The sequence below is a fragment of the Onychomys torridus genome, chromosome 5 (assembly GCF_903995425.1).
Source record: "Onychomys torridus chromosome 5, mOncTor1.1, whole genome shotgun sequence".
NCBI lineage: Eukaryota > Metazoa > Chordata > Mammalia > Rodentia > Cricetidae > Onychomys > Onychomys torridus.
Window position 1 is genome coordinate 91643620 of NC_050447.1, and position 13622 is coordinate 91657241.

The window sequence follows — 13622 nt, forward strand, 5'->3', positions numbered from 1 at the left end:
TGGCAGGTTGCTACCAGCACCTTCATTCCATGTGCACACTCAGAAATAGCAACCTTCCGTCTTTTGTTTTGTGTAATTATCATTTAGTATACCCAGTAGGATTTTCAAGCCTTCCATATATCTCCGTGGATTTATTTTATTTCAGAGTGAAAGTGACTTTATGACCCAATTACCATTAATGTGACTTACTGCATTATGTTAGGGAGGAGGAGGGGAAAGACATTCTGATGAGGGGAGGCCGGCTGGCCTGATGCTCCTGTCCCAGAAAAGGCGAAACCGAACTCTGCTCCATTGTTATAGCGCTGAAGCCCTGGCGACCCAGTTGTTTCTTTCCTGACCATATAACCCTTTTCGAGATTGCGTGTTCCAGATATCCTATCAGTTGTGCGTGTTCAAGGCCTGCGCAAGCAATACCAGAGCGCAGGTGGCAATAGATTTGGGAGCAATTTTGAGTTCAGAAGGTGTCAGCATCAAGGACTGTAAGGAAAGACGAGCCACCTCAGTCCAGTGTTGCCACCCTTATACGACAGTTGTTGACGGAGACTGTTTTAGTGTCTGACTCAGCTTCTCAACCAAGCCAGATTCGGGGAAGCCAGGCGGGCAGCCTGAAATTCACAGGAGCATGCGGCCCAGCCTGGCGGGCCGCCCACCTGGAGCGTGTCCACGGCGTGAATTTCAGAACCGCTGGGCGGACAGCTCCCCGACACCGGGCGCGGCTGCGCAAGGGGCGGGCCAGAGCGCACGGACCACGAGGTCCCGCCTTCCTCCCCACGCCCGCGGGCCGCTAAGAGCCTATGGGAGGTGATCCTCGAGACAGACTGGCCGCGCGCCACGCCCCGAGGAGGTGGGGCGTCCGATTATCCCCGCCCCCTCGAGGCAGGCGATCTCCATTGGCCAGCGGCTGGAGGTGCTGGAGGCCGGCCGGGTCCGCGGCTCGCGCCGGGGAAGGTCGGCGGCGCAACGCGGCTGCCGCGGGGAGGGCGCACGGGGACGCGACGGGGCCGGGCGCGGCGGAGACGCAGCGGGCGGGGGCGGCGGCGGCGGCGCCGGCCAGTGGCTGAGTCTCTTCCCGCCGCGGCCGCAGCTAGCGGCGCCCGAGCTCCAAGGCGCATCCCGGGCTCGCGGCCCGAGCGGCCAAGACGGCGGGCCGGCCGGGCGCGGGGCGGCGCGCGCTGTGCTGCGGGCTGCGCTGGTGGGGAGCCGCGGGCCGCGGCGGGGGTCCGGGGCCCGGCGTGTGCGGCTGGGAGGCGCTGTGGGGTGTGGGAACGCGGGCGGCGGCCGGGGCTATGGCCGAGGGCGGCGGGGGCGCGCGGAGGAGGGCTCCGGCGCTGCTGGAGGCAGCCCGCGCGCGTTACGAGAGCCTGCACATCTCAGACGACGTGTTCGGCGAGTCGGGCCCGGACAGCGGCGGGAACCCCTTCTACAGCACCTCCGCAGCCTCGCACTCCTCCTCGGCCGCCTCCTCGGACGATGAGCGCGAGCGCCCCGCTCCTCCGGGGACCGCCCCGCCACCCCAAGCAGCAGATCCATTGGAGCTGGAGGAGGATGAGGCCGGTGGAGGCTGGAGCGCCGCGCTGCGGGATCGCCCGCCCCCGCGCTTCGAGGACACCGGTGGTGAGGATCGACCGGGGACACTGGGATGCAGGGGCGCAGGGTGCGGCCTGAAGGCTGGAGTAAGAGTCAGGCGGGTTCCAGATACTCCCAACCCACACCTGTAATTTTCTGGAAGCAGATGGTTTTAGGAGCGGGGATTTAAACTAGAGATGGCCCTACTGCCCAAAGGGTGGTCCCAGGTTTCTCGTGGGTGGAGACCACATGAGCACTTTGCCAGAGGCTTTCTGTCATATGGTAGTGTCACACCTGTGGGATCAGTAAAGCATGGCCTTCTTGGTGTAGGGGATCCAGATGCCTGGCAGGGCTGAGGCAGGGCTATTTGCAACACGCAGGACCTAGGTGCCAGGGGTGAGGCTGGTGGCAGCTGAAGCGCAGTGAGCGCCCAGTGCGAGGTCACCTCAGCATCTTCACTGAGCTCTGTTTTCCTGAGAAACTTCCTGTGGTGCCAGTCTATCTCTCGCTGAGAGGAGGGCGCAGTGCTCTTAATCCAAGTTACTTTCCAGGTTGATAGACCAGACTCGGATTATCTGGAGGTGACTGGAGCGCAGTGACCACTCCGGGACCTCAGGCTACTCTTGGCTTCTGAGGGGTAGAATTCTAATTTGCAGCAGCTCAGCCCTCTGCTTTCTGAGAAAGTGGAGGCTGCATTCCCATTTGGCACACCCCCCCCCCCCCACCCCCCTCCCGGTGCAGCTGTTCAGACTCCATGACTTCCAGGCAGGAGGATGTTACACCACATTCTCCTATGAAGTGCACACAACCAGTGTGGATGGGCGCCAGGGAATGCCCTTTGCATGATCACCCCCCCCACACACACACACACACTTTGGATTAACCCAGGATAGTGTATGCTTAGTGACACTGTAGTTATTGTTCAACCCAGCAAGAATGCAGGTGCACGGGAGGCAGGCCCCAGGGAATGGATCTGGAAACCTTGCTGCAGGGAGCTGGAGGTGGGAAAGGTTGGCCCAGCTCTGGAGGGAGTGGTCTGCAACCTTGCCAGGCTGCAATGTGGATGGGCAAATTTGCAGCTGGATTGGAGTGCACGGCTCCAAGTGGGTATATTTTAAAGCAGGGCCATTTGGCTGTGGTTAACTGTATTCCAGATCTTGCTGTTGTGCTATCCTGCATTTGCCGGTGTGCCGTAAAGGGCCTCCTGCCCTGGACAGCTGTTTTCCATATTGACTCTTGGGACTGTACCAGCCCAGGGCCCTGGTTTGGCAGTCTTTATGCTGTGAGCCTTTGTGATCTCATGTTGTAGCACTTAAGATAGAAGTCTACAGAGAAAAACACAGCAAGCTCAGAGGTCTCAGGGCAAAATAAGGACATTGTGCTGGGTTAGGGCTAGCTTAAGAATGATGAAGGTTCTGGGGTTGAGAAGTGTAAACACACCAAAGTGACTTTTTACACGGCAGTTTGCTTCTTAGAAACCTGTAAGTCAGGATTCTGAAGCAGAGCCCTTTACTCTATCCACTGCACACTCCTCGTCATGAAGACCAGTATTACTTGCCACTGGCATTAGATTCAAATCCTGCTTCCTGTCGGTGCCACAGAGTTTGCACCTGAGCCCAAGAGTCACTGCAAGGTACCATAGGCAGGCAAAGGCATTCGTGGCTCTTGGCTGGTATTTGTGACCAGTGTTGGTGTTCTGCTCTAGGAGTGGTCCTGTCTTTTAAACTTAGATCTGATTTAGCCTTTCCTCTTTGTGGTACCATCTCTCGGAGGGAAACACGGGGGAAGGGCAGAAGGGCAAAGTTGATGGCTTGTGAAACACATGTGATTTATCAGGGCTTAAAATAGATGGCGATTTCCAGGGTGGCTTGAGAAGATCCTTGAGCCCAGGATCGTGGAGAGGGATGGATGTGTTTATTAGGAGGCCAGTTGCTGCAGCACTCAGCCAAGAGGTTGAGCTACCCACCTCTGGCATCGGGGACACTCCCAACAACTGCTCTGCATCTCCAGGAATGCGCCTGCATCCCTCTCCCTTCTATGCCGTCCAGTTTCTTAATAGATATGACTGGGTGGGTAGGGTGGGAGGGGGAGAGGAAGAGAGTGGCATTTTGATCGGCTACCAGGTTTCATAATGGAGCATTTGCAATTGCTGTGGCTGCTGCAGCCTGGTGAGAACCGCACAGGACTCTAGGTTGATATGGAACTTACTGACTTGCCCCACTGTAAAAAGTCTTGTCTGTGCGTGAGTGTGACTGTGCAGATAGTGTGTGGGAAGGTGTGCGTTGCCATTGCTGGTGGAGCTGGCGAGAGTGTCTCTCTTGGGGAGAATGCAGCTGTGTGTTCTCTTGACTCCTTTGATGACCTGGAGACCTTTGCTGCATCTTTGGGCAGGAAAGAGACATGCATGATGGCGACCATTGTGCATTGAGCTGGTGTCAGAGCGGTCCTGTGGCTCCATGGAGATGGTGCACAGAGGGAGACACTGGTGTTAAGCTGAGAGGAAGAGGGGAGGAGAGATACCCATGTTACTGGTGAGAATCCTGTTCCTTCAGGCTGTTGGAGTCTTCCCAGCCTCACCTCTATTTCCCATGGCTTCAGCTTGCTGGGTGGAGCATGCTGGGGAAGCAATGGCGGGGGAGTGGCTCTTTCACCTCTCTCAGGCTCTGCTTTGAGGTGTGGGTCCCCTTGGGAAGACTTACATATACACACTGCTGGCAGGCTGGGTGGCTTGCTTTAACCCTTGTGTTGATGGAAGAGTCTTCCTGGGAACTGAACTGCTTTCTGGGAGCACAGGGTCCAGACTTGCAGCTGAAACCCCTAAAATAGACCAGCAAGCTGTCAGCCTCACTTGCCTTCCCATTGTGCAAATCACCAGCCGTGTACCCAGACTCCTGGGGGCAGTGTGAAATTCAGGCAGGCTGTGTTCCGGGCCTCTGACCTTCAGGTTTCCTCCTCTGAGCAGGCCTTCCATCACTTCTTACAGGCAGCAGAGGAGCAGGCAGCACCGAAATCTCGGCTCTCCTGTTCTAGCTTTGTTGGGTTTGTGTGGTGGCTGACTATGGTTGGGCTGTTTGAAGGGGAAGTTCACAGACAAGTCCCCTCCCATCCGTGATACCCTGCCAGCAACTTCCTGAGACTCCAGTAGGAGCCTGACCTTGGGAAGATGAGAGGAACATGGGGGTTGGGAATTAACATGGTTGAATTTTTGTCCTCAGAGTTTACTGCTGGCATTATTATTATTATTATTATTATTATTATTATTACTATTATTATTATTACCATTATTATTTTTGAGACAGGTTTCTCTGTGTAACAGCCCTGGTGATCCTGGAACTTACTTTGGAGACTAGGCAAGTCTTCTTCTTCTTCTTTTTTTTTTTCTGTTTGTTTGTTTTGTTTTTCGAGACACGGTTTCTCTGTGTAGCTTTTCACCTTTCCTGGAACTCTCTTTGTAGACCAGGCTGGCCTTGAACTCACAGAGATCCACCTGCTTCTGCCTCCCGAGTGCTGGGATTAAAGGCGTGCACCACCACTGCTCAAATGGGCAAGTCTTTTATATTTAGCTTTTGTAATAACTATTTTATTTATTCTTTGAGAGTTTCATGCATGTATGCATGCAATATATTTTGATCATACTCACACTCTTCCTGCCTCCAACTCTTCCTGGACCCTCTCCCCCCACATCTGCCTCCCAGCTTTGTGTTCTCTCTCTCTCATAACCTGCGGAGACTGATTTATGCTGTCTGTCTAGGCAGGGATGTGGGGCTATCCACTGGAGCATGGTCAACCTACCAGGTACCACAGCCCTAAAGAAAACTCTCTTTCCTAGCAGATATCTATAGATCCTTAGCTAGGGATGGGGCTGCTGTGCCCTGCCCTCACCCATCCTGGAATATAAACTGGCTTGATCTTCATCTTATGAATTCCTGAGTATTGTGGTTCTGTCACGTCCAGAAAGCACTGCACTGCCCCAGTCCTCTCCAGCCTCTGGCTCTTAACATTTTTCCACCCACTCTTTTGCAACGTCTCCTGAGCCTTTCTGGCAGGGGTGTGATGTAGATGATCCACTTACAGCTGCGCCCTCCACAGATGTTCCTTGAACTCTAACCTTTGTGAATCTCTCTAATAACACCATCCAGTGAAGCCTTTCAGCTAATGAGTAAGAAGAGAAATAAGTTTCTCTTTAAGGCTAGAGTTAAGTGGGGTCTATGACCTGGGAGAGTGGGAGGCCCTCCTGTGGAATCGGGAAACCGGTGCTTTCTGACTTGGCTCTGCGCCAGGCTCCGTGGCAGCAGGAGGAGCCTGGGGCTTAGGGAGCTGCAACTGCAATCTCAGGCTGTGCTGCCTGACAGCTGAGCAGCCATGCAGCATCAGTGCAGCTGGCTTCCAGGGAGCTCCGTATCCCAAGGACGCCCAGGGTGGAGAACTTGGAGCTCCTAGGCGTGGTTCTCATGAGTAGTTGCTCATCTGTGTGTTGGCACACGTCACGTTCACACAGACTCTGTGGTAGAGAAGTTGTCATTTCTGCAGGGGAAGACAGTCTTAACTTCCTAGCTGTGGGGCAGGTGGAGACACTTGGCCAGGTGGACACAAGGACACCATCCCCTAGTCAGCCCTACAGCTCTGGACAGGCAATTCCACCCCTTTTTGTTACTATGACGTCTTTCAGCCCGGCCGCCATGCCCGGCTTGTCTCCAGGTTAATACATAGAACTGCCTTTTCACTAGCTGGGGGTGGGGGTTCCTGTTCTGTGAATTTTAACACATGAATGTACTTTCATAACGAACCCTTGTCAGGATAGAGCAGGAGGAATTTCTACTTTCCCTGGGCACATAGTGCTGCTTTTCTGGAGGCGGGACTTCCTGTGCAGGAGGTGTGGCTATGGATGCTGGCAGAGCCTATGTAAAGTCCCTACTCCTTCTAGAGTGTCAAACTCACCTTTATTTCTAAAAACCGTGCTTGTATATTTTTCCTAACACCATAATAAGCATCTTCACTCTGGAAAATAAAAAAAATCTATTAAAATTGTTTCTAGTCCCACAATTTTACATTGTCTGAAGAAAACCAATTGTGATACTAAATGCATAAGTCATGGATAAGATTACACCATGATGGGTGAGCTGAGTTTTAATTGCAATTAATGACTTGTGGACATTTTCCATTAAATTTTAAAGTTGTAAAATTTTAATGCATATATAATACTCTGGTGCTCTTTCTGGTTAGCCTTGAGCCTATAGCCTTAAAAATTATTATTGTGTATGTGTGCGTATGTGATGTGTTGGGAGGGCATGTGTGCCATGGTGTGTATTTAGACATCAGAGGACAGTTGTATGGAGTCAGTTCTTGCCTTCTACAGTATATGGGTAACTTAGGTCTTTTGGCTTGCATGGCTAACACCTTTATCTACTGAGCCATGTCACTGATTAAATCAATGCTGTGATGATTGTTTTCAAAATGTAGGTTTTTTTGACCCTTTATCTGACCCTTAACATAAAACCAGCATAATGGTATCAAGGGGAAGGAATTTTGTACATTTTTAGAGCTTTTGGTACCTGTTGTGAAGGAATCTTTTAGAAGCATACATACCTGTTAACATTCTTGCCAACAGTGAGTGCCCTGGCTCATCCACGAGAAGTTTTGGTCATGTGACAAATACCTTCGAAAATTTAAGGCAGGATGGAGATTGGCTCCTGGTTTCAGAGTCTCCTGTCCCTGGCTGGCTCCACTGCTTGGGGTCTGAGGTGAGACAGGGCATTGTGGCAGAACTGGTGGAGAACTAAAGTGTTTCACCTCAGTAACAGCTGGGATGCAGGGAGAGGACAGAGATGGAGGAGCAGGGGACAAGAAACGTCCCTCAGTGGCAGGCCTCCAGTGACCTGTTTCCTTCAGCCAGGCTCATCTTCTAGAGTTCATATCACCACCTCACTAAAATGCCACCGGCTTGTGATCCATAAATGGATGAAGGCTGATTGCCTTGGGGATCAAGTCTTCATATCCAAGCCTTTTTGGGGGCTTACTATTGTAGTTCCCTTCTATTATAGTGATAAAACACGGACTAAAAGCAACTTGTGGGGAGAAGGTGTTTATTTCATCTTACACTTTCAAGACGTAATCTATCATTAAGGGAAGACAGGGCTTCAAGACAGAGAGTTGTCCGGATAATGCCCCACAGGCATGCCCACAGGCCAGCCTGGTCTAGGCAATTCCTCAGTTGAGGTTCCTTCCTCCCCTGTGACTCTAGATTGTCTCAGTTTGACAATGACAGCTAATCTGGACAGATGCTCAGCTCTAAAGTGATTAACATCTTCCTTTCAGGATAGCAAACTAGCATATGATTTTGGAGATATACCTAGACTTGTGGGGAGTCTTGCGCTCAATGAAGTATAGGTAGGGGATGTAACAGACTTGGGGTGCATGTATCCTTTTTACAGTGGCTTTTACATGGTGCATTCATGCACTCACACAGATACAAGTCAAGGGCACCTCAACACCTGAAAGACCCTCCTGCTCCTCCTAGCCAGTACCTCCCTCTTATATAGACAGCCATTAGAGTTTTATCATGTAGAGTCACTTTGCTTATATTATGCTTTCAAGACTAAGTCATATAATTGCATGTCTCAACTTCTTAAAAAATTACTTGTAATTTTTAAAGATTTATTATTTTAAGTTATGTGTCAGTGTGTGTCTGCATGTGGGTATGTGCACATGAGTGCAGGTTCCCAAGGAAGCCAGAGGCATCAGGTCCTCTAGAGCTGAAGTTAGAGATGGTTGTGAACTACCTGATAGGGGTGCAGAGAACTGGACCCTGCTCCTGGAAGAGCAGCAAGTGCTCTTAACCCCTGAACCATCTCTGTAGCTACCTGCATGTGTTTTTGTGGATCTGTATTCCTGTTTCTTTTGGGCATGAATACCTAAGAGTAGATTGCTGGGCATAATTTAGATGTCTGTTGAGATTTTAGAGTAGATGATTCTTGATTGTGGGGGTCTGTCCTGTGTGTCATATGACATTAAGCAACTTGTCAGGCCCACTTGCTTTTGACTTCTCCTCAGTGGTAACAGGCCTGTTTCAGGACTTTGCTGTGATGAGGAACAGGATGACCACTGCTGTAGTGGGTGGTGACAGTTTTCCCGTTTACTGTCCGTCAGCAGGGAGTGAGACATGTCGGGTATTAATTCAGCAAGCACATTGAGCCCTGCTGAGATAGGAAGCTAAGCAAGGTCAGTCTCCTGGGACTTGGGGGAGGGGGGGGTAACAAATGGAGGAGAAAGAGTTGAGCCTCGGTGTGCAGTGATCAGGGGAAAGAGATTTATAAGGGATTCCAGAACAGGGTGGAAGAACAAGTGAACATTAGTCAGGGATGAAAACTGTCTCAAGAGAGATGCCACAGTGGTTAAGATCTTGCAGAGGATCCAGCATCTACATACTGGCTCACAATTATCTATAACTCCAGCTTCAGGGGATCTGGTATCCACTTGCGGCTTCTGTGGGCACTGCGTGCACATGGTGTACCTCCACACATGCAGAAAAAACACATAAAAATAAAAATAAAAAAAGCTTTTTAAAAAGAGAAAGAGAAGCTAGGTGGTGGTGGTGCATGCCTTGAATCACAGGCAAAGGCAGGTGGATCTTTGAGTTCAAGTCCATCCTGGTCTATAGTGTGAGTTCCAGGACAGCCAGGGCTACACACGGAAACCCTGTCTCGAAAAAGAAAAATGAGAGAGAGAAGGGGAAGGGACTCCATCTTGCTGCGAGTAGCTGTGAGCTTCCCTGTGTAAACGAACCCTGGGTGAGAATGCTTGGAAATTGGAGTTGGTGTAATTGCACCTCCAGTAGCCCTGAGGAGCCGACATTGAGGAGCGCAGGACTCCTCCCGTGGGGAAAAGTGGGGGTTCAGAAGGCCTGTGGAGTGACAGCTTGGCGAGGGTGGTAGGGGCCTTCCAGGAAGATGGCCAGGAACAGGCAGTGTGGTAAAGTGGTCATAGTGGACTGGCGGCACTCAGGCCCCTGTGCAGGGACTCTTGCTCTCAGCTGCGGTGTGCTTTGCTCATCCTCGGCTCATGATGCTTTGCTGGGGCCCCTCTTCTGCTTCTCCTTAGATCTAAGAGTTTGTTTCTCATTTAGAGTTTCTTCGTTTATCTGTATTTGTTGGTTTCAGAGACAAGATCATACTCAGTACCTTAGGCTGATGTGGAACTTGACATGGAGCCCAAGCTGGACTTTGGTCCCCAGTGGGACCTGCACCACCACACCTGAATGGGATATCATTTAAAAAAAGTTTTGGATTTTGGGGCATTTTGAATTTTACTTTCAGATTACAGATACTCAGTTCATGCTACTTTCTCCATTCATCAGGTAGTTGAGACTTGTTTGGGTTGTAACAACATTTTGGAATAAGAGCCCAAACCTTCAATCTTTGTGTGAATATATCTTCACCCTTCTTGGGTCTGTACCTCAAGGGTGGAGTTGCTGCTTCCTACAGGAATGTTTTGGGGTCTCACTGACTGTTTTACTTTGGGGCTATACTGTGCGCAGGTCTCAGGAGCAGGATGTAGCTTGCTAGGGGTTTCTTCTTGCCTCCTCACACTTGCTATAGGTTTTGATTTTAGTTGGTCTACTGAGGGCAGAGGAGATCTTAGAAGGTCCTGATTTGGGCTCCCCCAGTGACGACTCCTGGATTTGAGCGACTCTTGTTATGTTTATTGTCTTTTGAAGATTCTTTGTGTGTGTATACATGCTCGAGTGTGTTCTGGTATACATGCCTGTTTGTGAAATGCAAGTGGAGCCAGAGGTCAGCCTTGGCCATCTTCCTTAGTCCCTCACTACCCTATTTTTCCTAGACAGGTCTCTCACATTTACCTGAGTTTCACTGGTTTGTCTAGACTGGCTGGCCAGTGAGCCTGAGGGATTCCATCCCCACCCCCCATTTTTGCCTCTTCAGTGCTGAGATTACAAGTACATACCACTATGCCTGGCCTTTTTTATGTGGGTTTAGGGAATTGAACTCAGGTCCATATACTTGCATGGCAAATACTTTACCAACTGAATCATCTCCCCACCCAGCCCCCTTTGGAAATCTTTTCTCATGTTTCCTTGTTTGTCTTTTTGTGATTGAATTGTAAGAGCTCTTTACATATTCTGAGTACTTGTTTCCTAGTAGATAAATGACTTTCAAATGTGTCCTTAAAAGCAGAAAGCCTGTACATTCTGATGATGTCTCCCCTACCTGTTTTATCTTTGTGCTTTTCATGTTATAGTTATTTAACAGTGGCAAGGTCATAGTCACTATGCAGTGTTCCTGTGTTTTCTCCTGTTAGCTTCTCTTACTTTTCCTGTTGGAATAACCTGGCAAAGCTACTTAAGGAAGGTTCATTTGGGCCAAAGTTCAAGGGTACAGCCCATCATAGTAGGGAAGTCGTGGCAGCTGGTCACATTGCCTCTGCAGTGGAAGCAGAGAGGTGCAGGAAGACTAGTACTCAGATCAGTTTCCCCTTTGTATGCAACCCAGAACCACGTTTCGAGTGGGTCTTCCCACTGTGATGAACTTAGTCAAGAAAATCTTCCTCAGGCATATCCGCTCCTGGGGAATTCTGGGACTAGGTTGAGAGTCAGTATAGACATCGCAGAGCTGTATTCCTTTGGCTGCTATGTTTGTCTTCATTCCATTCTGAATTACACTCAAAAGGACGTAAGGTACCTGCTCTGTTCTTTTGAATGTAGGTGTTCACTTTCTTAGCACTGTTCTTTGGACCTTTCTCCACTGAATTGTTCTGGCACCCTTGTCAAATACCTGTTGGCTGCTGTTTACAGTTATGATCTCGATCTCTCTCCCTCCCTCCCTCCCTCCCTCCCTCCCTGCCTCTGCACCTCCCTTTCTCTGGAGATTGAAGCCAGGTCTTGTACATGCTAGGCATGCGCCCCACTACTGATCTAGTGCCTATTTTCTGTCTTAATTATATTTATGTCTCTTTTTCTTCCCATACTTTATAATGAAATATCTATTTCTCCACAGTAATTTGAAAATAATATGCCGATTCCCCAACCAAGATCTTTTTTAGGCTGGGAGCATGTATCTTACTGATAGAGCACCTGCCTACCGTGTACAAAGCACCAGCTTTGCCCCCCAGGTCTGAGAATTTAAAAAAAAAAAGTAAGACCTTCTGTATCTAAAACTTTTAACTTTCTGTCATACAGTTCCAGGGTTTATAACTTGTAATCTTTTCATGTCACCCATTCATGGATGTGATCACAGACACTAATACACACACACACACACACACACACACACACACACACACACACACACACAACAGATCAAATACACACTTTACCCAAATGGCTAACTTTTTGCTTAAGTCACGACTGAAGCTGACTGTAGAATGAACTTGTAAGATAAAAAGAATACCTTCTGAAGTTTTGTTTAAAAGCATGTACATTAAAGTCTGTGAGTTGAGTGTTGAAAGGATCCACGGCATAGCTCAGGAGTAATAATTTTTCACCCTGTTAGAGCCTGGATCTTGCCTGCAGCTGCTCTACTGGGAGCTCATGAAGAGAGAGAGAGATGTTCACTTTCAGCGGGTTCAGGGGGCCCCCTCATCTGGGGTGTACTTCCCTTCCTCTGCTGGCTCCTCCTGCAGGTTGGCGTATAGCCGTGAGGATTTGCTTGGTAGGAGGATGCCATTTCATTTACCGAAGCTGGAGTGATGGACCTTCTCACTGCCTCAAGTGTTTTTGGGCATTTGTAGGAGCAAGTTTCAGGGGTTGGCCCACTTGTGGGTTTTTTGTTGTTGTTGTTTTTAACTCCTGTTTCTGTGCATAGTCATTGTTCCTAGGATCATTTGGAAAGGCCAGGAATGTGGCAGTGGACCAATGTGCTTTTCTTTCAAGCTAACAAAATCACTGGTTTTGTGTCTTCCTGTAGAGATAAGTGGTGTGCAGTGAGGAACGCCTCCCCTCCCAACACTGATCACTTGGTTCCCAGGGTTCTTGGGGACAACAAAGTAGGAACAAGTCTGGGAGCTTCTTAGTCTATTGGGCTGTTGAACCACAGAGGCCATGTGCTGGCATGTCCAAATGTCTGCTGCTCCAGGACAGGAAATGCATGTTAACCTAGGAAAAATCTTCTTTCAGTACCACATTTTCGAGAAGAACTTCATAGCAGTGAGTCATAGAACACATCTCAGTGAGCCTTTGTCTCTTGGTCGACAAATATTGGTGGCCTGTCCCTGGTGCTCATACCAGCCTCATGTAGAGTGGGGCTTTAGTCTCTAGAAAGGAGAATGACAAGGACTTATTCCCACCCTTTGGCAAGGTCCCAGTGTGTGGTGTGGGCTGGTCTTGAACAAATGGCAATCCAGCCGCCTCAACCTCAGCTGGTACCGCAGATGGGAATCATAAGAAATCGGCTTCATTTGGCAGTCCTATAGGATTTGAGTAAGTGCCAGGAGTAAAAACAGTTTTTCTCTAGAACTTTCTTTTTCCCCTACTTTGTGTATTCTTTCTAGGTCTAGACTATGTGCCATGAGAGGTGTATTAAAGAGTGTTGGATTTTTACCTGTTCCAGAATTTTCAACTTCTTGCTTTTCTGCTTTTAACACCTACTCACTAGATAAATTCCCAGATAGGACATTTCCCTGAAATAGTTACATCCCAAATGAAATTAAATGGCTATAAAATTACATTAAATTCTTAAGGGCTATTTAGTTCAGTATTATACAATATTAACTGTTTTAATACATAAAACAGTTCTACAAAGATTATTCTACAATCTAAGCTATTTTTCTCTGCCATTTATCATGTCAGCTCTAAAAGAATGTTCTTTTAAAAAGTATGTGTGTGTGTGTGTGTGTGTGTGTGTGTGTGTGTGTGTCTGTCTGTCTGTCTGTCTGTCTATCTGTCTGTCTGTGCATGTGTGTAGTTCCCCACAGAGGCCAGAAGAGGGTGTTGGATCCCTTGGAGCTGGAGACTTAACGGCACTTGTGAGTCACTTGACATGGTGCTGGGAACAGAACCTGGGTCCTCTGGAAGAGCAGGAAGTGCTCTTGTCTCTTGGGCCGTC

The 13622-nt window shown here is 49.2% G+C and overlaps 1 protein-coding gene across 1 annotated transcript in view; it reads left to right on the forward strand.

Moving 5' to 3' along the window:
* The first annotated feature begins 893 nt into the window (after nucleotides 1–893).
* The window catches only part of Pgbd5 (piggyBac transposable element derived 5), a 65724-nt gene continuing 52995 nt past the window's right edge, over nucleotides 894–13622 (forward strand). Inside the window, exon 1 of the mRNA XM_036188529.1 lies at nucleotides 894–1614. Within this exon, the coding sequence (XP_036044422.1) occupies nucleotides 1287–1614 (328 nt within the window). The 5' untranslated portion in view covers nucleotides 894–1286. The remainder of the gene's footprint in view (nucleotides 1615–13622) is intronic.